The 24923-nt window shown below is 43.2% G+C and overlaps 1 protein-coding gene across 1 annotated transcript in view; it reads left to right on the top strand.

Annotated features, from left to right (window-relative positions):
- Positions 1-433: 433 nt before the first annotated feature.
- The window catches only part of LOC309547939 (uncharacterized protein), a gene marked incomplete at its 5' end in the record, with an annotated part of 28523 nt that continues 4033 nt past the window's right edge, over positions 434-24923 (top strand). The window contains 5 exons of the mRNA XM_082247937.1: positions 434-515; positions 604-696; positions 4772-4822; positions 9557-9691; positions 21153-21193. Of these exons, the coding sequence (XP_082104063.1) occupies positions 434-515; positions 604-696; positions 4772-4822; positions 9557-9691; positions 21153-21193 (402 nt within the window). The remainder of the gene's footprint in view (positions 516-603; positions 697-4771; positions 4823-9556; positions 9692-21152; positions 21194-24923) is intronic.

Raw genomic sequence — 24923 nt, 5'->3', positions numbered from 1 at the left:
CCAGAAACATTTACATGTATAACTTCACTGCCATGATTTAGGAGTCCTGTGACTAGCAATGAGCAAATCAATTTACCCCAGTTAGAACTTGAATCAGTGGTCCCAGCACAGTTAGCTAAAATCTACCCCGAAGCCTCGCCCCTAAATCTCAAGGGGTGTAGTCAGGAAGGGAAATATGTTTGGTGATCTTGCCCAAAGGTCCAACGATACTGGACCAGGATACCAAATTTCTTTTACTTGGTGACCGAATTGAATATCCCAAAAAATGTTAAGACGACGTTATTTTCTGACCTATCGAACGAGTTATCCAAATATCCCAGAACCCTCGCCTTCTTTATCTTTTTAGCTGCTAAAATCGCTATAGCAGGAGCATGGAAATTCCCTGTTATTAACCTTGCGCTAGACAAACACACAATCTCTTGGATCAGGATTAATGAAAAATCGGCTAATATTCTCAGAGACAAACGACTTCCATTTGAAACAGTCTGGAATTCTTGAAATAGATATCTCCAATAGTGGGTGGGGTGGCCCAGTGGCCGGTAGTTTGGGATGTGGTAAATGGCTGAATATCTCTTCTTCTACTATTTTTCTTTCCCCTTCTAGTTCTCATACTAATTTCCCATGAACACCTTGGCGCAGGCTTCCGGGTTCTTTCTAACCTAGCCCAAGTACAGAAGCATCATCCTAGCCCCCAGGGTGCAGTTGGTTGAGGACTACCACTTTAATATTGCTTAGATGTTATTTAATTAGGATGAGGTGGCTTTGTTATCTCCCAATGTGACACCATTGCTTGACATTCACCTGTACAACTTTGTACCTTATTGTCTTGTCTAAACTTCTTCAATAGAAATTATTGGAAAAGAAATTGAATCAGTGGCAGAACTATTTAGAATGCTTTGCACCCATGTTTTTGGATATAAAGCAGTCTAAGGTGCTGAGACATTTTGGAAGCATTTGTTGTCACATTGGTTGGCCTCCCCATTATCCTTAGCATCTCCTCTGACTTGTGTGCTTCCTTCTTCTCTTCTATAGCCTCATACATAATGCAGCTCAGATTTCCAGGCAAGAAAAAACTACAGAAAAATTAATTGCAAAATCATTTATTAAATATAAATTACAGAAGTATACTAAGTGGGCTATAGATATAATCTGTATATCATTTGTACTTCCCTATACATTTTCCTATGAGCATTAATAATTAACTCTGTGGAACTAGTTTCTGCTGCGCAAGATAAGATAGGAATCTGTATTTTGTTATGCGTCACAGTCAGGGCTTTTTTTTCTCAGAAAATAGGAAGCTGGAACTCAACCACGACCCCCCAAAACCCCTCTCCCCCTCCCCTCCACATACACACACACACACACAAGCTGCATCAAATAGTGGGTGTGGTCAAATTTCACTAACAGTAGGACGGTCTTAAAGGAGCATTAAATACCAGGAGTGCATCACGTACAGAGAAGAGATTTTTGAGGGTTACACACAGAGTGCAGAATTCAGGGGTGCACTAAGTGCAGAATTCAGGGGTGCGGTACATACATAGTGCAGAGTTCCAGGTTGCTCTGCATACAGAGTGCAGAGTTCAGTCTTCTTTCCTAGCTGCTTACCTCTTACCATCCACATCTTACTTTCACCGCTCTTCAGCTCCAACCTCTGCATGCACCCCCCCCCCCTCCACTCCTCCACTCCTCCACTCCTCCACTCCTCCACTCCTTGAAAGCTCCACTATCTTCCATGTTTTACTTTTGTTGCTGTATTCTCCCGAAGCACCCAACTGGCTCTAGTATCTCCCCACACACTGTAGGTGGCTCCACCTTTCTCACTTATAGGAAATCAACCACCTAGGGTTTTGGCATTTGCATTGCACCCCGGGCAACTACATCTCCCTTTTACCCAACCTGCACTAAGTGGGAGCCTGAGAGGAGATCAGATCTAAGGGAGCCATTGGGCTGTCACTTGTAAAGATAGAAGTTGGACTTCTGTCTTTACAAGTGATAATTATGAGCAGGAAACGGGGCCTGAGCTAGAGGTGGTGGAACTGAGTGCCACCAAGTTCCAGCTGAAAAAAAGGCCTGGTCACAGTTATACAAGTGTAGGCAGGTGCCTAAATTCTGTATGTGATTCTCACGTAAGGCGTTAATGCCCGGTAATCCGGGGGTTAACATGGTGTTGTTAGTCTGCTCTTTGGTCTGTAGTACTTCCTGAAGGGGCTTATTCAAAAAGGAAGGGGTTGAGCCAAGGAGTGGGTTGTTGGTGGTGGGAGTGAGAAGGACTATGGATGGTAGGATGTAGTGCTGCATCTAACTGGGGTTATCCCTTGGCGGGACCCTGAAATGGGACTGTATTGTTGAGCAATTATACCGATTTTACGACTGGTTGGAAACTACTACAAACTGAAGGAGACACCACAGCACTGTACAAGCACCTTAGCCCAAGAAAAGTCTACTAGAAGAAACACAGAGATGTTTTGTAACCTTTGCATTGCCATTTGATTGATGAAAAACTATGATAAAGAGATGAAGAGGAACTGTACCTGTATACCTTAATCAAGTTTACTCAAGAGTGTTCTGACTTAGTTACAAGGACTAGACTGGGCTGATTTACTGATAGAAGAGAGTGGAAGTATACTCTTACAGTGAATGGTAACTGGGAACGAGGTGCAAACCAAAAACCCCAGTGTCCCTATTGTATTCGCTATGCACAGCAAATATGTCTTTAATTGGCATTGAGGAAAGACCTGTAGTTGTGGAAACCTTCCATTAAATGGAGACTGCATACCACTCGTCTGAGCGGCTATCGCTGGAGAGAGCGCCGATCCGGATCTATGGCAGTGCGATGTGAACTCCACCGCGCAAATGTATATCAGCCAGCCGGGGCCCCGGTATTCACTGGCGGAGATATGTTTGTGATGTGGAAGTATTATCGTTTTGATAAATATCTGCCTTTTTTACTGGAATAATGGCTGGTAGCTTTCTATTATGCTTGATCCACATGATTGAAATACTGCTGCTATTGTCCTTTGCAGATATCGTCCCATTTACTGGAATAGCAGCATAATCACTATTAAATATGGTTTTTATGAACTATATTATATAGGATTCACTCTAACAGGTTATGACGGGAGTGCATGCTTATGAATGGCCGTGGCCGAGTCCATGAGAATCCACGATAGTGTTTGGCAGCCATTTTTAGTAATAGTGCTTTGTTTTTCGCTTTTACTTGACAGTTGGAGTCTCATGCACACGGGCGGGTTTCTCCATAAACATACACTCCCCTTTCCTATTGTACTTTTGAAAGTAAACATGTCTGTGATTGGTTGTGTTGACGCCACCTCACCTGTAACCCCGTAAACCCCTTTTGTTCTCGGACAATAAAATAAACAAGAGGACTGCTCCTACGGACATCGACGGTGATACAGCGTGTGTCTGTCCCGCTCTTTGTCGCTAGGATAACTTTATACAAAAGAGCTATACATTGTACTTTTCAGTATGAGGGATTAATGGCGCTTGGCCCATATTAACCACTTCTGGACCGGAAGGATTTGCCCCCTTAATTTATGTCCTTTTTATTCCCACAAACAGAGCTTTCTTTTGGTGGTATTTGATCACCTGTGCGATTTTTTTTTTTTTTTTTTTGCACTATAAACAAAAAAAGAGCGACAAATCTGAAAAAAAAATATATATATATTTTTCACTTTCTGCTATATAACATTCCCAAAAAAGAAAAAAATCTAAAATCACAGTTTTTTCACATTTTAGGCCAATTAGTTTTCTGCTACATATTTTTGGTAAAAATAAAATCGCAATAATCGTATTTTGATTGGTTTGCGCAAAAGTTATCACGTCTACTAACTACGGGAAAGATTTATGTCATTTTTATTGTTTTTATTTTTTGTACTAGTAATGGTGGCGATCTGCGATTTTTAGCGGGACTGCGACATTTTGGCGGACAGATCGGACCCCTAACTGACATTTTTGAAACTTTTGGGGGGACCAGTGACATTACTACAGTAATCAGAGCTAAAAATATGCACTGTTACAGACTGTGTTATACTGTGGGTGATCAAGGGGTTAAATCTGAGCCTAGGGGAGTGATTCTAACTGTATGGGGGCGGGGCTTGTGAAATGATCACAGAGACATGTGATCCTATATAGAAGGATCACAGGCACTCTGTGATTATTCCAGAGAGAAGAGCGGTCAGCTGTGTTTACAGCAGCTGATCGTTCTTCTCTCTCAGCGGGGAGCGATCGCGGGTGTAAAGTGTCAGGTGGCAATTGGAGCCGCCTGCTCCGTGCATGCCGAGTGGGGCGGGAGTGCGCCAGCGGCACATGCTCGCCCCCTAGCTGCAGGCACACGACCAACGTATACCTTAAGGCGGATCGCGCAGGAGGGCAAGCCTGCTGCAGTATTCCGGTAGCGGGCGGTCCGAAGGCGGTTAATATTCACAAGTGCGCTTTTCAGCGCAGCAAACTTTTCAGCGCACCAAGCACATTTGTATGCTCCAAACTCCATTAATTTCCATAACAGCTTGCAACCCCTTTATATTCTCTACAAACACCAGAGGGTTTAGGGTAGTGGAAGGCAACCAGCGTATACCATTAAAAAAGCAAGAAGATACAAACTGTATGTATATATCCTTTTAGTTAGGAAGCAAGCCCAGAACACTGGTGCTAACCCCAACTTATAATAATAAAGCAATTATTGAATTATATAAATATTTTTTCTGTTTTTCTCTATGAATAACTCTGCATTCTCTTTTCCATTCCTATATAGTTTCCTCTTCAGCTACGAATGAGGATACAACTGTGAATACGCTGAACTCCAGTAAGTCCACTTTTACCCCCTTCCTGCCCAGGCCAATTTTCAGCTTTCACCGCTGTCACACTTTGAATGACAATTGCGCAGTCATGCAACACTGTACCCATATGACATTTTTTTTTATCATTTTGTTAACACAAATAGAGCTTTCTTTTTGTGGTATTTAATCACCACTGTTTTTTTTTTTTTTTTATGCTAAACAAATTTAAAAATAAATTTAAATAAATAAAAAAAAAATGTTTTTGTTAATTTCTGTTATAAAAGTTTGCAAATAAATAAATGTTCTTCATAAATTTAGCTCCAAATGGTATTCTTTTAATTTCTTTGGTGAAAATAACCCAAATCAGTGTATATTATTATGTATGAAAGTTATAGAGTCCACAAACTATTGTATATATCTGAAAATTGATCAATCCTGATGTACTGACAGCCTCATGTCATCTCATTTCTTGAGGCCCTAAAATGCCAGGATGGTACAAATACCCCCCAATTGACCCCCTTTTTGGAAAGTAGACAGACCAAGGTATTTAGCAGGAGGCATTGTAGGTTTTTTAAACTTGTAATTTTTAGTCAAAATCCTTTAGTATACGAAGAAATAAAAAAAAAAAAATATATATATATATATATATATATATATTTTTTTTTTCCACGTACTGTCGCCATACTGTCATATGACTGGTGTGGCTGGTGATCTGAAGTGGTCACTGGTGACAGTACAAAAAAAAAGTTATAATTTACATTTTTTTTTTCTTTTTTTAACACGTGACCGGAGCAATATAATGCTATACTACATAGTATAATACATAATATACTATACTATATACTATATAATACATTATACTACTCTGGGGAAGGGATCAGGATTTTTTACACATTATGTTTGCTTATAGCAGTAAATTACATTGCTATAAGCAAACATTTTACTGAATAAAACTGAATCATTTAGTTTTTTTTTTTTTTTGTGATTAGCTGTGATTGGTCAAAGCTAATCCCATGGTACAGATGGGCAGTGATTGTCTGTACCATGTGATCAGATTGACCAATCACAGCTAGCAACACAATTGTACACAATGGATGGCATTAAAGGAAGCCATCCATTGTGTACAACTGTCATGTGACCTGCTGCGATTGGACACAGCAGTCACACGGTACCCATGGACACAGGCGGTAAGGGATCGTGCCGTTGCGCCGGCCGTGAGTTGGTGCTTCCTGACAGGACATCATATGACATCCAATCAGGATAGGGTTGTCACCTCATCCCTTTAAACCAGGACACATATGAATTACACAGGGGCTGATATAATGCACACAAGGAACTAAATGAGTTTATTACCACCTTAATCAGCCACAGGACCTGTGTAATAATGTGTGTCCTGGTATAAAGGGATGAGGTGGCAACCCTAAGCCAGGGTGAGAAAGCACCCGCCCAGCCGTCAATTGGACGGGAAGTGGTTAAAAGCAGCTTACCTTCCATTACAGCACTAACTAAATGCAAGAATAAAAAATGCTAAATTTTGCAGCTTACAGTCCTTGAATGTGTTACCTGCGTTTGTTTTATTTTTTAAGCTAAGAACATTTTCAAGAAATACAATAAATATCTGTTGATCCTGCCAGAAATACTGTGCTGTGTTAAACAGGGTTAGAGCATTGTCACCCTAGAATAGGAAGTGCCTGCACAGGGAGCTTCATTGTAGGACTACCAGTTTTTGCATTTAACCAGCTCTGGACCGGAAGGATTTGCCCCCTTAACCGCTACCGGACCGCCCGCCGCAGATATACTGTAGCAGGCTGGCCCTCCTGCGCGACCTCGGTTGTGCGCCTGCAGCTAGGGGGCGAGCGTGCGCCGCGGGCGGTGCAGTTCCGTCCCCACTCGGCAGCGGGGACTCCGATGCACAGGCAAGGCGGCTCTGGTTGCCACCAGGCACCCACAATCGCTCCCCACTGTGAGAGAAGAAGGGGCAGCTGTTGTAAACACAGCTGACCGTTCTTCTCCCTGGAATGATCACAGAGCGCCTGTGATCCTTCTATATGGAATTAAAGGTCTCTGTGTTCATTCCATAAGCTCCGCCCCATACTGTTAGAATCACTCCCCTAGGCTCACATTTAACTCCTTGATCACCCACAATGTTAACCCCTTCCCTGCCAGTGTCGTTATTACAGTAACAGTGCATATTTTTAGCACTGATTACTGTAGCAATGTCACTGGTCCCCCCCAAAAGTGTCAAAAATGTCAGTCAGGGGTCTGATCTGTCCGCCGCAATGTCGCAGTCCTGCTAAAAATCTCAGATCGCCGCCATTACTAGAAAAAAACAAAAACAAAATGAAAATGACATAAATCTTTTCCGTAGTTTGTAGACGCGATAACTTTTGCGCAAACCAATTAAAATACGCTAATTGGGATTTTTTTTACCAAAAATATGTAGCAGAAAACAAATTGTTATGAATGTTAAAAAATGCTGATTTTTAAAAAATTTTTTGGGAATGTTATATAGCAGAATGTGAAAATTATTGTTTTTTTGTTTATTGCTCAAAAAATAAAAATCGCACAGGTGATCAAATACCACTAAAAGAAAGTTCTATTTGTGGGAAAAAAAGGACATCCATGTTATTTGGGTACAACGTCGCACGATCGCGCAATTGTCCGTTAGAGTAACGCAGTGCCGAATCGCAAAAAATGGCCTGGTCATTAAGGGGGCAAATCCTTCCAGTTCATAAGTGGTTAATGACCAGGCCATTTTTGCGATTCGTCACTGCGTTAATTTAACGGAAAAGTGTGCTGTCATGCGACGCTGTACCCAAATAAAATTGATGTCCTTTTTTTCCCACTAATAGAGCTTTATTTTGGTGGTATTTGATCACCTGTGCGGTTTTTATTTTTTGCGCTATAAACAAAAAAGGCGACAATTCTGAAAAAAAAAAAAACAATATTTTTTACATTCTGATATATATTATTTCCAAAAAAAAATAAAAGTAAAAATTAAACGTTTTCATCCTTTTAGGCCAATCTGCTATTCTGCTCATATTTTTGGTAAAAAAAAAAAAATCGCACTAAGCGTATTTTGATTGGTGTGCTCAAAAGTTATTGCGTCTACAAACTAGATGAAAGATTTATGTCACATTTTTATTGTTTTTTTTTTTTTACTAGTAATGGCAGTGATCAGCAATTTCTAGTGGGACTGCGACATTGCGGCGGACAGATCGGACCCCTAACTGACATTTTTTACACTTTTGGGGGGACCAGTGACATTACTACAGTAATAAGTGCTAATAATACGCACTGTTACTGTAATAATGACACTGGCAGGGAAGGGGTTAACCCTGTGGGTGATCAAGGGGTTAAATGTGAGATTAGGGGAGTATTTTCTAACTGTGGAGGGGAGGGGCTTTTGAAGTGATCATAGAGACATGTGATCCTATATAGAAGGATCACAGGTGCTCTGTGATCATTCCAGGGAGAAGAACGGTCGGCTGTGTTTACAACAACTGACCGTCCTTCTCTCTCAGCTGGGAATGATCGTGGGTGTCAGGCGGCAATCGGAGCCGCAGCCCCCTGCATTGTAGTCCCCGTTGCCGAGTGGGGGCGGGAGCGCGCCGTTGTCAGCGTGCTCGCCCCCTAGCAGCAGGCACGCGACCGACGTAGCCCTATGTCAGTTTGCGCAGGAGGGGCTGCCTGCCGCAGTAAAACAGAGGGCGGTCCTTAACTGGTTAATCAAAGCTGCAAATTGAAAAAGATCAAAAATGGCTTTTGAAATAAAACAACCATGTTAAATATTATAAGAGATTTTAGGTACCGGGTTTACATACGGTACATTTTGCCTCTCATGGGCTATCTAATTCTAAACCTCAGCATTAGCTGATCCCCCTACAGAACTCTCAGGAAGAGGGATTGATCTATTTGAGCTCCCGACCCGCCATCATGGAGGAAGAATGTGAATATCCCATCATTGCTCTGTTAGGTCTCATTCACACAGGCGGCCAGGGGGCGTTAACCGCTTAAAGCGGAGTTCCACCCAAAAGTGGAATTTACGCTCATTTGCTTCCTCCACCCCTCCGGTGCAACATTTGGCACCTTTCAGGGGGGAGGGGGAAACGGGTACCTGTTCGACAGGTACTCTTCCCCACTTCTGGGAGACGGCGCCGCAGCAGTTTGGCCCCCCCCCTCCTTCCCCCGCTGCCGAGCAAATCTGAATGCGCAGCGCGCTTTGTGAATGCATAGTTGGGACCCACAAGGCTTCATTGCCGGGTTCCCTTACCGGCGATGGCGGCGGCAGCACTCAACAACCGATGGAAACATCGGCTGCGGTGCCGACATCGCTCGACTCCAGGACAGGTAAGTGTCCGAATATTAAAAGTCAGCAGCTACAGTATGTGTAGCTGTTGACTTTTAATTTTTTTTTTTGGGGGGGGGGGAGGCGAACACCGCTTTAAAGACCGTGCTTTTTCTAGCAATTTTTGTCTAAAAAAAAAACAAAAGCTGAAATACCTAGCAACAAATGATGCAACAGATGATAGTTTTCTCTGTTGGTTAATAAAAAAATGCCAAAGCTCAAAAACGCTGCGTAAAAAACATGCATGTTGCGCATAAAAAAGCACCAAAATCACACGTAAAAACGCTCAAATAAACGCCAGAAAAACGTTCAAAGACCCTACGCTCAGGTGTGAATGCAGACTTAGAGATAGACTTTGCAAATCTTTGGCAATAATTTCATTCACTGATCTTTATCTCTTTACATTATACAGACTCAACATCAGTACCAGCCAACTCGGCAAGAGAACAGTTTAAAATTGTGGTGTATTTTATGGCTTCTGCCGGAGGAGTTTGTGTCATGATCATCATTATCAGTCTTCTTGTTTTTTGTCAACGAAGAAAGCGGGGTAAGTCGTTATTGAGTACTCCTCTCAAAAGGTGGAGAGAGATCACCTATGAGAGGTGGATAAGATAAAGAACTACTAAATATAATTCACTAATTTGTTAATATAAAAGTTGACCTATTCATAAAATGTCATTGTAGCACCCTCCTAGGTAGGTGCTAGGTAAAAGCATCTATTTGCTCCTTCTGCTTATCAGGGGAGCCTGATCTGTTAGGTTGCCTTGTTGCATGTCTCCAGGTGTGATTCACTGGGTCTGAGGGAGTGTCCCCACTGTATCCAATGAGGGAACTTGTTGGACAGTGGAGGAAACCTAGCCAGTGACACGTTGGCTTTTGTGGGATCCCAGTGGGAGGGCATTCTTGCAATGCATCCTGGGATTGCTCGTAAAAGCCGGGGGAACATGTGACAGGGCATCTTTGGCAGGAAGCAGAGTCCCAGGAGGAGGTGGACGAGGTGTGTGTGAGGAAGGTGGTCTTAGGCGGTCGGCCTAGTGAACCAGGGGTGGAGCTGAGCTACAGAGGATCCAGTGGAGCTGACGTTGGAGTTGCTGGCAGAGTCTTCTGGGAAAAACAGTGTCCGTGAGTACCAGGGAACTTGCCAAAGGGTCTGCCCAGGAAGGGGGACCATTCCAGTGAAGTCAGAGGATCAAGGGGTCAGCTCACACAGAGTGTCAGAGTAAAGGGGGTGCTGTGTAGAACCCTGTAGAATAGGGATAAAGGAGGTGCCTAGTTGGGCCCTGAAGAGCGATTCACAGAGCAATACAAGATCATTAAATTCTTCTTCACTGTGGAAAGTGGGGTCCCCCAGGGTTCTGTCCTGGGACCAATCCTGTTTAATTTATTCATAAATGATCTAGAGGAGGGGATATCTAGTACAATCTCAGTATTTGCGGATGATACTAAACTAAGCATGCCAATATCTTCTATGCAGGATGTGGAAACCTTACAAGCAGACCTGAACAAAATAACGGGATGGGCAACTACATGGCAGATGAGGTTTAATGTTGAAAAATGTAAAGTAATGCACTTGGGGGCCAGAAACCAGACAGCAAGCTACTCATTAGGAGGGGGACCTCTGGGTGAGTCTAGGATGGAAAAGGACCTGGGGGTACTGGTAGACAACAGGCTTGGCAGTGGCATGCAATGCCAAGCAGCTGCAAGCAAAGCCAACAGAATACTGGGATGTATAAAAAAGGGGATTCACTCCAGAAATAAAGAGATTATTCTCCCACTCTACAAGACTCTGGTCCGGCCACATCTGGAGTATGCTGTCCAGTTCTGGGCACCGGTCCTCAGGAAGGATGTGCTGGAATTGGAAAGAGTCCAGAGAAGGGCAACAAAAATAATTAGGGGGATGGAGGACATCAGCTATGAGGAAAGACTACAAGCACTGAACCTATTCTCTCTGGAGAAGAGACGATTGAGGGGGGATATGATATCAATGTACAAATACTGTACTGGTGACCCGAGCATAAGGAACAAACTATTCTGAGTAAGGGAATACAATAAGACACGTGGCCACTCACTAAAACTAGAGGAAAGGCGGTTTAACCTTAAAATGCGTAAGAGGTTCTTCACTGTAAGAGCAGTAAGGATGTGGAATTCTCTTCCACAAGCAGTCGGATCAGCAGGGAGCATTGATAGTTTCAAAAAACTATTAGATGGGCACCTTAGAGATCACAACATACAGGGGTATACAATGTACGGTTAAAAGCAAACACACACACACATCATAGGTTGAACTGGATGGACTGATATCTTTTTTCAACCTCACTAACTATGTAACTATGTAACTATGTAACTATATGTAGTGACAAGGTGAAGCAGCGGCCTTGCCGCACTCAGTTATCTCTAGATGTCCCAGCAAATTGTGCATTGTTCATTCCAATTGGAGTATCCCACTCATCCATTCTCCTATCCAAGTTCTCAAATAAAACCACAAAAAAACAAAACCCCTAGACTGTTTCTGAGCCAAGTACTTTGAAAATGCTAAACCGTGATGTTGTTGCTATGGGTAACCCAGGGGAATCCGTAACCAGCAGCTCCCAAGGGAGTAGCGCTACATCATGTTAAGTCATGTTGGGATGGATAAATAATATTAGTATAGCTGATGAAAACTACCCCAAACTCTCTCCAGGTGCTGGTCACGTGACCAAGATCCCAGACATTAGATCATGTGATATGTGTAAAAGCAGAAGATAATCAAATATGTTCCCCTTCAACAAAGACCATGTAATCAAAGCTCTACCCCAGGGTTCCTCCTGAGGTTTCTAGGGGTTCCTTGAGCAATGGACGATTTCTGCCTCTCAGATAAGTTTCCAATGACACCTTTGTTCCTTTTAGCTATCTGTAAGGGGGTAATTCTTCCCCATGATGACAAGAGTAAGGAGCATTCTTCGCACTGACTGTCATACTAATGTGTCATGAGTTGTAGATTTTTAATTTTTAGCAGGGGTTCCCCGAGACCAGAAATTCATTTCAAGGGTTCCTCTGTGCTGAAAAGGTTGAGAAAGGCTGCTCTACCCTATTGGCGACATGACTAGCACTGTAAAGAGGCTGGAGATATGTATTTATGGCCTTCTGTTACTCTATACCAAGGACAAAATACATTGGGGGTCCTGGTTGACCAAATCAACACCACATCCCGACAACAAACATAGGAACACCAAAAATAGACTAATGGGACTTTAACCACTTAAGCCCCGGAGGATTTTCTTGCTCAAAAACCAGGTCCTATTTTGCGATTCGGCACTGCGTGACTTTAACGGACAATTGCGCGGTCGTGCGACGCTATACCTAAACGAAATTGACGTCCTTTTTTTCCCACAAACAGAGCTTTCTTTTGGTGGTTTTTGATCACCTGTGCGATTTTTATTTTTTGCGCTATAAACAAAAAAAGAGCGACAATTTTAAAAAAATAACAATATTTTTCACATTTTTTTATATGAAATTCCCCCCAAAAAAATGTAAAAATCAAAATGTTTTAACATTTTAGGCCACTTTGTTTTCTGCTACATATGTTTGGTAAAAAAAAAAATCGCAATAAGCGTATTTTGATTGGTTTGCGCAAAAGTTATTGCGTTTACTAACCAAGGGAAAGATTTATGTAATTTTTATTGTTTTTTTTACTAGTAATGGCGGCGATCTGCAAATTTATTTGCGGGACTGCGACATTGCGGCGGACAGATCGGACCCTTGACTGACATTTTTGACACTTTTGGGAGTACCAGTGACATTACTACAGTAATCAGTGCTATACATATGCACTGTTACTGTAAAAATGACACTGGCAGGGAAGGGGTTAACTTTATTAGCGATCAAGGGGTTAAGTGTGTCCCTAGGGGCGTGATTCTAACTGTCAAAGGGCGTGGCTTGTGATGTAACCACAGAGACATACGATCCTACATAGCAGGATCCTATGATCTCTGCTGTTACGTCAGGGAGAATGACAGGCAGCTTTGTTTACATCAGCCGCCTGCCTTTCTCCCTCTCCACGGGGAGATTGCGAGTGGCCGGCGGACATCGGAGCCACCGGTCTCTCGCACGGGGATGGCCGTGAACGAGCGGTGGTGGGAGCGCGCCTCCGGCGGCGCGCGCTCGCCCCCCTACAGGCTCCTGGGCGAGCGACGTAGTACTACGTCGCTGTGCCCAGGAGGGGCTGACTGCCGCAGTAAATATACTGTGGGCGGTCGGCAAGTGGTTTAAGGTGTTGAACCTCCTTTCAGTATACCGTAATTATTGATAACAAAAACGTTGTTAAAAAAAGAAAAAACTTTATTCGTACAAAAACATTCTTTGTTAAAAGTTATACATATGGGGTTTAGCAACTCCCCATAAAGGGCAGATTTATGGAGTGCACAACTAATAGTTGTCCTGTGGACAGATTCTCCCACCAGAGCTGTGGATCTCTTCAGCTCCTCCAGAGTTACCAATGGGCCTCTTGGCTGCTTCTCTGATGAATGCTCTCCTTACCCGGCCTGTCAGTTTAGGTGGACGGCCATGTCTTGGTAGGTTTGCAGTTGTGCCATACTCTTTCCATTTTCAGATGATGGATTGAACAGAGCTCCATGAGATGCTCAAAGCTTGGGAGATTTTTTTTAGAACATAACCCTGCTTTAACCTCATGCCGACCGCCCACCGAAGTATTACTGCGGCAGGGAGGCTCGGCTGTGCAAAATCACGTAGTACTGCGTGATTCCGTGCACAAGGTCTCGGCGGCGCACGGCCTCTTGCAATCGTCAGATAAACTGACAGAAGACCCGCCTGCTTATGTAAACAAATCAGGCGGCTCTTCCATACCTGCCAACTGTCCCGTTTTTCCCGGGACAATCCCGACAAATAGGAGCCTGTCCTGGGTAATTTACATTGTCCCTGTAATTTTGTGCCACACAGTGTCGCTCTCACCCCAGCTATGTGTTGTAGTTCTGGCAGCAGGTTGTCTCTCTCTCGGTGCACGCTCACTCTTCCCGCCTGTCGCAAATTTAACGTGTCATCGGAGGCAGGGTGTCAGCATGGTGCACTTTCCGAAATTCGCCAGCAGGGGGAGGCAGAGCACCTTCCGACAAGCTGACACTTTAGAATTGCAGGGAATTGTGATGAGAATTTTAAACTTTAGGCAGAAGTAGTGCAGCTGAATGAGAGAATATTTCCAACTCTGCTACTTTGGCCTCAAGTTTTCAATTCCCTTTTCAAATTCCTGTAATTCTCTCTTTATGAAGTAGACCCTATAACCTGATAAGTAGGCGGAGATTAATTATGCAGAGTGGGCGGAGCTTCGGGGAAGTGGGTGTGGTAAGTAATTGATAGCTGTGCTGCAAAGTGTCCCTGGAAATTTTTTTCAAATGTTGGCAACTATGCTCTTCTATCACTCAGGCAGGGAGAGATCAGGAGTTTCAGCTAAGCTACAACCCCGATCTCTCTGTGCCTGTCACAGAACACTTCCCCCACACAGTCAGTAAGCATACTTAGGTACACATTAACCCCTTTGATCACCCCCAGTATTAATCCCTTCCCTGCCAGTGTCATTTATACAATAACAGAGCATTTATTTAGCACTGCTTACTGTATTAATGTCACTGGTCCCCAAAAAGTGTCAAAAATGTCACTTAGGGGCCTGATCTGTCTGCCGCAATGTCGCAGTCCCGCTAAAAAAAAATCTATCCCGTAGTTTGTAAACGCTATAACGTTTTGCGCAAACCAATTAAAATACGTTTTTTGGGATTTTTTTTTTAATCAAAAATATGTAGCAGAATACAAATTGGCCTAAACTGATAAAAAAAAAAAACTTTTAAAAAATGTTTTATAGCAGAAAGTAAAAAATATGGCATTTTTTTCAAAATTGTCGCTTTTTTTTGTTTATAGCGCAAAATCTAAAAACCGCAGAGGTGATCAAATACCACTAAAAGAAAGCTCTATTTGTGGGGTAAAAAAGGACATCAATTGTATTTAGGTACAGCGTGGCACGACCGCGCAATTTTTCGTTAAAGTAATGCAGTGCCAAATCGCAAAAAATGGCCTGGTCATTAATGGGGTAAAACCTTACGGAGCTGAAGTGGTTAAACTTCTCCACAACTTTATCCCTGACCTGTCTGGTGTGTTCCTTGGCCTTTCATGGGGCTGCTTGTTCACTAAAGACCCGTACACACGATACGAAAAACGGAAGTAAAAATTCATCCGACGAACGATCTGCCGATTTTTAGATTGTTAGTATGGTGCTTTCGACAGCAGATTACGAATTTTCGAACGTCAAAAGCTGGATGTGCAGGCTATAAAATTTTTACCGTATGTCAACACAAAGTCCGATTTTCGTTTAATTAGTACAGTTTTCATCCGTAAAAAAAACATAAGAGCAAGACTAGGCATGCTCAAAAATGAAAGAACACATACAAAACAATTCAACACATGACATCACTTCTGAAGTAGAATTCTGTCGTAGGAGAATTTTGGTATGAAAGTAACCTCTTCACTTTCCATATGAGACTAGCATGCAACAAAAAAAGGACGACAGATCGTCCGATAATCTGATTGTGTGTAGAAGGCTTAAGGTTCTCTAACAAACCTCTGAGGGCTTCACAGAAAAGCTGTATTTATACTGAGAATAAATGACACACAGGTGGACTCTGTTTACTAATTAGGTGACTTCTGAAGGCAATTGGTTCCACTAGATTCTAGTTAGGGGTATCAGAGTAATGCCTCGTACACACGCAACGATTGTTGGCCGACCAATTGGCCGTCTTTTGTCCAGTGTTGTTGTGTTGGTTGAAATGTGCTCTAGACTGCACACAAATTTTTTCGGCCAACAACAACCAACTTCAGAAGTGATGTCATGTGCTGGTTTACATTTCGTGTGTTTTTTCTTCTCTGAGCATGCCCAGTCTTGCTCATCACATTTTTGTCTGGCGAAATCTGTACTGACTGAAGAACAATCGGCCGTTCTGTTGACGGCCAACAAAAATTTTATAGCATGCACACCAGATTTTGTTCGGCCGAAAAGTCGCAGTCGGTTGTCTGAAGCATCATACTGACAAGCCGAAAATCGGCCGATCGGACGGTGGCCGAAAATTCACGACCAACTATCGTTGCGTGTGTACGAGGCATAAGTCCCGGTTCACACTTGTGCGATGCGGGAAGGCTGCGAATTCGCAGCCTGTTCCCGCATCACAAACGCACCCCTGGCAGTTCACATTGCCATATGCGATACGCAGGAGGTGTCAATGAAATGTTAACGACACTCGCAGTTTGATCGCATATCGCAGTGCGATCTGACAGTTCACGCAGGATCGGATCGCACAAGTGTGAACCACTGTGCGATCCGATCCTGATGCGGCTGGAAAAAAGGGTCATGTGCGTGTTTGGTGCGGATACAGTGCGAATTCAGCCATACAAAGTGTATGGCTGAATTCGCATCCGCACCTCCGATCGCATGTAATGAAGGAGCAGTGCGCTCCGAATTACATGCGATCGGCGCACTCCCAAAAGTGTGAACCGGCCCTAAAGGGAGGGTGAATACAAATGTATGCCACACTTTTCACATATTTATTTGTAAATAAAATTGACAACCAGTTATCATTTTCCTTCCACTTCACAATTATGCGCCACTTTGTGTCAGTCTATTACATAAAATACATTTACAGTACATTTTTGGTTGTAACATGACAAAATGTGGAAAATTTCAAGGGGTATGAATACTTTTTAGGAGGATTTGTATCACCTGAGACCAGTCACTTCGCTGGGTGTATGTAAAGGTTAATGCCCTGTACACACGTGCAGATCGTCGGCCGAACAATCGGCCGTCTTTTGTCCCCGGGATGTCGGTGTCTGTTGAAAAGTGCAAAAGACTGCACAAGAATTTTGTCCGCCGACTACAGCCGACTGCAGAAGTGATGTCATGTGATGGTTAACTTTCCCTGTGTTTTTTCTTTTCTGAGCATGCCCAGTCTTGCTAATCTGCTGTCTGTCGGCCGAATTCTATACTGACTGGCGAACAATCGGCTGCTCTGGTGTCGGCATACAAAAATTTTAATGCTTGCACGACAGATTCTTTTCGGCCGAAAGTGCGCTGTCGGCTGTCGGAAGCATCATACTAACAAGCCTACAATCGGCCGATCGGTCGTCGGCCGAAGCTTATCGGCCGACAATCTGCACGCGTGTACGGGGCTTTACAATCACTTTAAATATGTTAAATCCCTTACAATAAGGTTCACTCAGGGTTACATTTGTAAAAACTGCAGAAGGTTATTTGAATTTTAGATATATAAAACTAAGGTGCTGTAGAATAATATTTTCCACAGCAACAATCTTGCCCAGAAAATACAGCTGTACAGGAAATTTTGGCATTTTTGAAATCCTCAATATTAATTCTAATGATAAAAAATTTAGTCATTTTTAAATGTTCTTTAGCCTAAAATTCCAGCTAAAGTACATCAATATGTAGCATATAATTGTTAAAGATCTCATTTACATGTTGAACACTGGAACGTAGATTTGTTGCCAATGGTATTTGAAGAATTTTGCATTCATTAATATTGTTCTACTGAGCTTCAGGGGTATTAAACCCGAAACCAAAAATGTAATATATTGCAGCTTACCAATCATTGGATGTGGTGGCTGCATTCGTTTTCTTTTTTATACTTTTTCTCTTTATTTTCACCTGGTGATCCGGCCATTAACACATCTTGCTCCCACTCTGGATGAAGTATCACAGGGGGCACATTTGGACAGCAGCACGGTCAGTCTGGGGAGAGGGTACAGTTGGAGGGATTAGCAGATTTAAATACACAAACAAATTAAAGCCAATCTCCAGCTTTATAAGCAGTTACAGTAAACATTTATTTTCCCTTTTACATAAATGAATAAAAGCCAATTGTTGTAAGCACCCCTGGTAGTGTTAGATGGTTTGTCTCATCCCTATAACTTGATACACCTAGACCAGAGCTCGTTCTTTTACCACCAGACGAGATCCATGGACATCCTCCCTCAGTCAGCCCTCAAAAGAGTCCCTGGGTTTCAGCATCTCTTGTTCTGGCCCTCAGATCAACCACCTGATGTTGCATGGCAGCCTGTGCTGGGGAGAGGCAGCAGCCCCCTCCCTACCTGGACTCCACTCTATAGCCAAAGACCACGGGTCTCATGTTCACATCAGATATAAGTACAGTCGCCCAGCATGCACCAGGGCACCCCCCTGCCCTATTGGCCAGGGCTGTACAGATATGCCCTGCTCTCATCTGCATGGTTTCCCCCACTGTCCAATACACTTTATCACTACTGGATCAGTGTGAAACATCAAGCCAGGATAAGCAGCATCAGAGCACACTGGGAAGGTCCTATCCAACAATCACAGCTCTCTGTTAGGTAGACAGCCTGGATTTACTTGTCTGTGTCCCTGTTAAGCAGAGAAACAAAAACTATATACACCTACCTAGCACATACCTAGGAGGGTGCTACACAGGAGCTCAAACGAATAACAGATAGCAGATCAGGATCCTCATTAGTATAATGAAAACAATTTATTCAACAATTTATTCAACAAAAAAATAGTACACTTACATGTCAAAAACATGATAATCAGCATGTGAACTAGATGGAAGTACCCCAGGGCTGTCATTGTGTATCGGCAGCATAGAAGATGAGAGACCACAGAGCTGTCAGTGTGGATTGGCAAATCATGTTTTTGACAAAGAAGGAGCGAGCCTCTGAAACGCGTTGCTGACCCCCCAGCACAGCCCCCCACAACAAAGGGTTTACCACGAGGTGGATTACTTTAGTGCAGGTCGCCGGACATTGGCCGGTCTTTTGACAGCTGTCATGACCTGGTCTCTCCTGGACTTTTTGGCAAGCCGCAGGACCCTTGTTATATTGTCTACATTACATTTGTTCCACTGACTGCTTACTGTGAAGCTGGACCCCGTAGTGCGCTGATCTGGTTTGTGGTTCTTCATCCTTTAATCATCTGAGCAGCATGTGATTACTTTAGGCTGCCCTGGAATCTGCAGGCTGCAAGTTTGATTACTTCCCCCTGTCTCCTGGAGGCTTCCATAATGTAATGGGTGGGAGAGTCAAATGGGCAGCCTGAATATTTATGAATCCCTGAGAAGGTGTGCCCAGATGGTGGTCGGGGAGTGCATTAAAACTTTGGAGCCCCAGAGAGCAAGGTTCTTCCCCAGGAGGAGAATTTCCCAGCCAAAAGGGCAGCTGCCCTTCCTGGCATTCCAGCTGAAGATGTGCTTAACTGGGGGGCCTATTCTACTGCTAATTCTTTGAGAACTGGAAGAGGGGTTTCACTGTGGATCCGTTCTGGAGGTCCCACTGAGGTGACTGTCTGCCTGAGTCTGAAGGTAGACATTCAGTCCCAGGGACACTATTAGTACAGACCTGAGAGAGGGATCCTAGTGACTGTTACTGCTGTTAACCCCTGGTGCACTAAGTTTAAGGCTGTCCTGGGTTGGAACATCGTTAATGGTGTCCAGGTGCTTATGTTCTACTGCTCTAAAGACTGTGTTAACCACCTCCCGCCCGCCGTATTAAATTCTGTTTGTCCATGTCTTTGTGCCTGCTTTATCATGTACATGTATGAAAATGTATCCTGTTCTCTTTGTATTGTTTCCTTTTTGTAAAATTTCTGGCATTTCTGCCACTCCCTCTGCTTTCCTTTTAAAAACTAACCACACTAGGCATGAGAGCACAGCGTGGTCAGTTCTCTAGATGTTCTGGGAACCCAGTGTGCTCTCCTCCATTGATCAGACTTCTGCTGACACCCCCCTTGCACATCCTATTACTGGAAAGATCAGCGTGCTGCTGTTTTTCCTCCCCAGCTCCTTTGCAGCTTTGGGAATGTGATAACTTACTTATAAAAAAGGGGGAAAAGGGGTTTATAATGTTAATTTATATTTATACACAAATGTATTCCTTTTCATTTTTTTTTTTTTAAACTGAATGGCTTGTTTTACAAGGTGGAGTTTCCTAACACTTTAATTCTGCATTAGGTAGCACTGTAGTTTGTTTTTATAGATGAGTGTGCCAATTGATTCAAATGCACCACACCCTGAAAATAATTACAAAATTGTTTCCAGAAGTTTTTTAGGGCTTTTTGGGTGCCAACAAGTCAGAATAACACATGATATTAAAAATGAATCAAATTTGTATTGTAGAAAATATATAAAATCATTAATAAAAACAATTGTCAATCTTGTTGAAAAACCACAAACAATTCCTCGACATGTTTCGCTGTATATGTCTGGCTTCTTCAGGAGGATTTAGTTCGAATAATACTCATATATTCTAATGGAAAAAATAATATAAAAAAAAAAATTTATTAATTATTTCATACTAATCTGAAAAAATCGTTTCAATTTACAATTCCAAAAAACATTATTAATGTATTACAATTATAACAAATATTTGGACAAGGCCATGTGTGCTTACGAATGCTGGATCTCTTTGGAAATTTAGTGTTTCCTATGGTAAAGGACTCATGTCTGAGTCTCCAGAGACTCTCAAGTTTTTTTCAGATTAGTATGAAATAATTAATTAGATTTTTTGTATATTATTTTTTCTCATTAGCATATATGAGTATTATCCAAGCTAAATCCTCCTGAATAAGCTAAACATATACAGCGAAACATGTCGAGGATCTGTTTGTGGTATTGTTTCAACAAGATTGACAATTGTTTTTATTATTGATTTTATATATTTTCTACAATAAAAATGTGATTTCATTTTTAATATCATGTGTTATTCTGACTTGTTGGCACCTTAAAAACCCTAAAAAAAAACTCTTGAAAACATAGCATTGTAGTTTGTTGACTATCTATTTGTGTATGTGCAGTAAACTCTTCTATTATATTATTATTATATAATAATAAAATAATATTATTATATTATTATATTCTTATTATTTTAATATGTATGTTTTTTTTTTTTTTTCTTTTTATTACTTTTGTTTTAACAATTTCCCCCTCTGCTTCCAGGAAAACACAGATCTTCCAAAGACCCACAAACAGCAGAAGAGGTACGGCATATATTTTGCTACATTGATATTACAGCCAAGCTATAAGGATATCCCATCTAAAGGTTGATACAAATGAATACAAACTGACAATGCTCCAGTGATAAAAGGATACACCCCTGCTGCACAGGACCTTTTACCATAGGTTCACACCTATGCATGTTGGGAACTCGTACAAAATCACTAGCTTTCCCGACACAAACAAAAACACTTTGCCCTTTAGCAGATGTACGGCAGTGCCATACATTCCTAATGTCACCCCACCACGCGTTTCAGTGCGGTGCAATTTAGCAAAAGAGTCTGGGATTTCTTTTGCGCCAATTCTGCCCGCAATCTGAAACGCCTACATGTGAATGGAGCCTAAAAGTCATAAGTAATTTTTGAAAATGGTGGTGAAGGATTAGAACACACGTTTTGTGTGCCCCTGTCATGTACCTGACGGCTGAGCCTGATGTGAAGGCTTCTCGTACAACCCCGGCTCCGGGACCACTGATGTTGTGACAGTGGTCACGAGAGCATGGTGGTGTAAGGGTGCCTGGATCGTCTTCCAAATGGTGGGTGTGCCACCAGGGTGGACCAAACGGTAACAGCAGGTAGGCAGAACTGGCAGACTCCAGGCAGGTGGCAGCAGGCAGGTGCATGCAGTGCAAGAGACACAGGAAGCGTGGTCAGACAAGCCAGGTCGGTGAAAGACGATCAATAGCAGGCAAAGACAGAAGGCAGAGAGTATCCAGGGTTCAGGCAGAGATCGGCAACGTGGATTTTGGCAGGTGGGCAAAGACAATAGGAAAGTCCAGATACAGGCCAAGGTCAAGGTGGGGGGAGATACAAGCGGAGTCAAAGGCAAGTCGGGTCAAACACAGAAGAAGCAGGATCATATTTCAGAAACTTAAGGCCCGTACACACGTGCAGATTGTCGCCGAAAAGCTTCGGCCGACGAACGATCGGCCGATTTTCGGCTTGTTAGTATGATGCTTCCGACAGCCGACAGCGCACTTTCGGCCGAAAAGAATCTGTTGTGCAAGCATTAACATTTTTGTATGCCGACACCAGAACGGCCGATTGTTCGCCAGTCAATACAGAATTCGGCCGACAGACTGCAGATTTGCAAGACTGGGCATGCTCAGCAAAGAAAAAACACAGGGAAAGTTAACCATCACATGACATCACTTCTGCAGTCGGCTGTAGTCGGCGGACAAAATTCTTGTGCAGTCTTTTGCACTTTTCAACAGACACTACAGCCTGGGGACAAAAGACCGGCGATCGTTCGGCCGACGATCGGTACGTGTGTACGGGGCTTTAGGTACAGCTGCAGAACAGACAGCAAAGCCTTAGTGCAACTGCTGCACTTATATATGGTGTTTTGGCACATATGTCTATGGGTGCGCACGCGTGCGCGCATTCGTGCATATTTGCGTGCATTATCACATCTAAAACGTTAAGCACTTGGGAGTCCGTGCATGCACATTTGCATCCCCCTTTGGCAAGTAACAGTACTGTGGCCAGCACGTTCACGACAGCCCCCACTGGGGATATTCAACCTCTCTGTATTGTCCTGGTGACTACTGTCACTGAATAAAAATCAGAAAATCTAAATTTTACAGTTGTCACTGGAACAGGAGTAGAGGGAAATGTCCCGATGGGAGGGGGTTGTTGGCATAATTTCCAGATGAAACTGTATAAAGGGAAATTCCCCTCACTTTTGAGAGATTTATACTCACTTGCTTTTGTGTCCTTGGGAAAGAAAATGAAGGGAAATGTCCCCAATGGTACAAAAATACAAAAAGAGGCTAACACACTTCATACAGTAACGAGAGTGACCCAGTCATAAGAGGATGCTGTGGTGAACTGGCCAATGGCACCAGCATTGCATCAGGCCAATCCAAGATATCATCAGCACACTACATTTAGATAGATAGGTAAACTAACAGGACACTTTACTGTCACCAACAGAAGGAAGAGACATTTCAAGGCCACTAGGGGCCTTTTCCAGTGGTCACTGCTGACTGAGGCAGAGGCCCCTAATGTCAGAGGCCCCTAATGGCAGAGACCCCTAATGGCAGAGACCCCTAATGGCAGAGGCCCCTAATGGCAGGGACTCCTAATGGCAAAGACCCCTAATGTCAGAGACCCCTAATGGCAGGGACTCCTAATGGCAAAGACCCCTAATGTCAGAGACCCCTAATGGCAGAGACCCTTAATGGCAGAGGCCCCTAATGGTAGAGACCCCTAATGGCAAAGACCCCTAATGGCAGGGACTCCTAATGGCAAAGACCCCTAATGTCAGAGACCCCTAATGTCAGAGACCCCTAATGGCAGAGGCCCCTAATGGCAGAGACCCCTAATGGCAGAGGCCTCTAATGGCAGAGACCCCTAATGGCAGAGGCCCCTAATGGCAGAGGCCCCTAATGGCAGGGACTCCTAATGGCAAATACCCCTAATGGCAGAAACCCCTAATGGCAGAGGCCCCTAATGGCAGAGACCCCTAATGGCAGGGACCTCTAATGGCAGAGGCCCCTAATGGCAGAAACCCCTAATGGCAGAGGCCCCTAATGGCAGAGACCCCTAATGGCAGAGACCTCTAATGGAAGAGGCCCCTAATGGCAGAGACCCCTAATGGCAGAGACCCCTAATGGCAGGGACCTCTAATGGCAGAGGCCCCTAATGGCAGAAACCCCTAATGGCAGAGGCCCCTAATGGCAGAGACCCCTAATGGCAGAGACCTCTAATGGAAGAGGCCCCTAATGGCAGAGACCCCTAATGGCAGAGACCTCTAATGGCAGAGACCTCTAATGGCAGAGGCCCCTAATGGCAGAGACCCCTAATGGCAGAGACCTCTAATGGCAGAGACCTCTAATGGCAGAGGCCCCTAATGGCAGAGACCCCTAATGGCAGAGACCCCTAATGGCAGAGACCTCTAATGGCAGAGACCTCTAATGGCAGAGGCCCCTAATGGCAGAGGCCCCTAATGGCAGAGACCCCTAATGGCAGAGACCCCTAATGGCAGAGGCCCCTAATGGCAGAGAGCCCTAATGGCAGAGGCCCCTAATGGCCTAGAAATGTTGTTACCTTCTTTTGGTGACATTAACCTGTAGAGCAGTGATGGCGAACCTTGGCACCCCAGATGTTTCGGAACTACATTTCCTATGATGTTCATGCACTCTGCAGTGTAGTTGAGCATCATGGGAAATTTAGTTCCAAAACATCTGGGGTGCCAAGGTTCGCCATCACTGCTCTAGAGGTACAGAAAAACAAAAGAAAATACAGTAAAAAAGATTTTTGTATACCGATCAAACAATAACATTTAAAATAAAAAAAATAATAAAATGTCATTACATCACACGTCCTTTAACCACTTGACCTCCGAAAGATTTAACCCCATTCCTGACCAGGCCATTTTTTTGCAATACGGCACTGCGTTATTTTAACACTGTGTCCTAATAAAATTGATGCCCTTTTTTCCCCACAAATAGAGCTTTTGGTGGTATTTGATCACCTCTGCATTTTTAATTTTTTGCACTATAAACAAAAAACCTAATCTAGAAAAAAAAAAAACAATATTTTCTGCTATAAAAACACATCTCTAATAACAAAAATGTTAAAAAAAATCAAATATTTTAATCAATTTAGGCCAACATGTATTCTGCTACATGTTTTTGGTAAAAAAAAAAAAAATCCCAATAACCGTATATTGATTGGTTTGCCCAAAAAGTTATAGCATCTACAAACTACA

This window comes from Pelophylax lessonae (genome assembly GCF_965119305.1).
Source record: "Pelophylax lessonae genome assembly, chromosome: 2".
Taxonomy (NCBI): Eukaryota; Metazoa; Chordata; class Amphibia; order Anura; family Ranidae; genus Pelophylax; species Pelophylax lessonae.
Note: the sequence above shows the minus strand (reverse complement) of the source record. Positions and strands in the feature narration are given on the sequence as shown.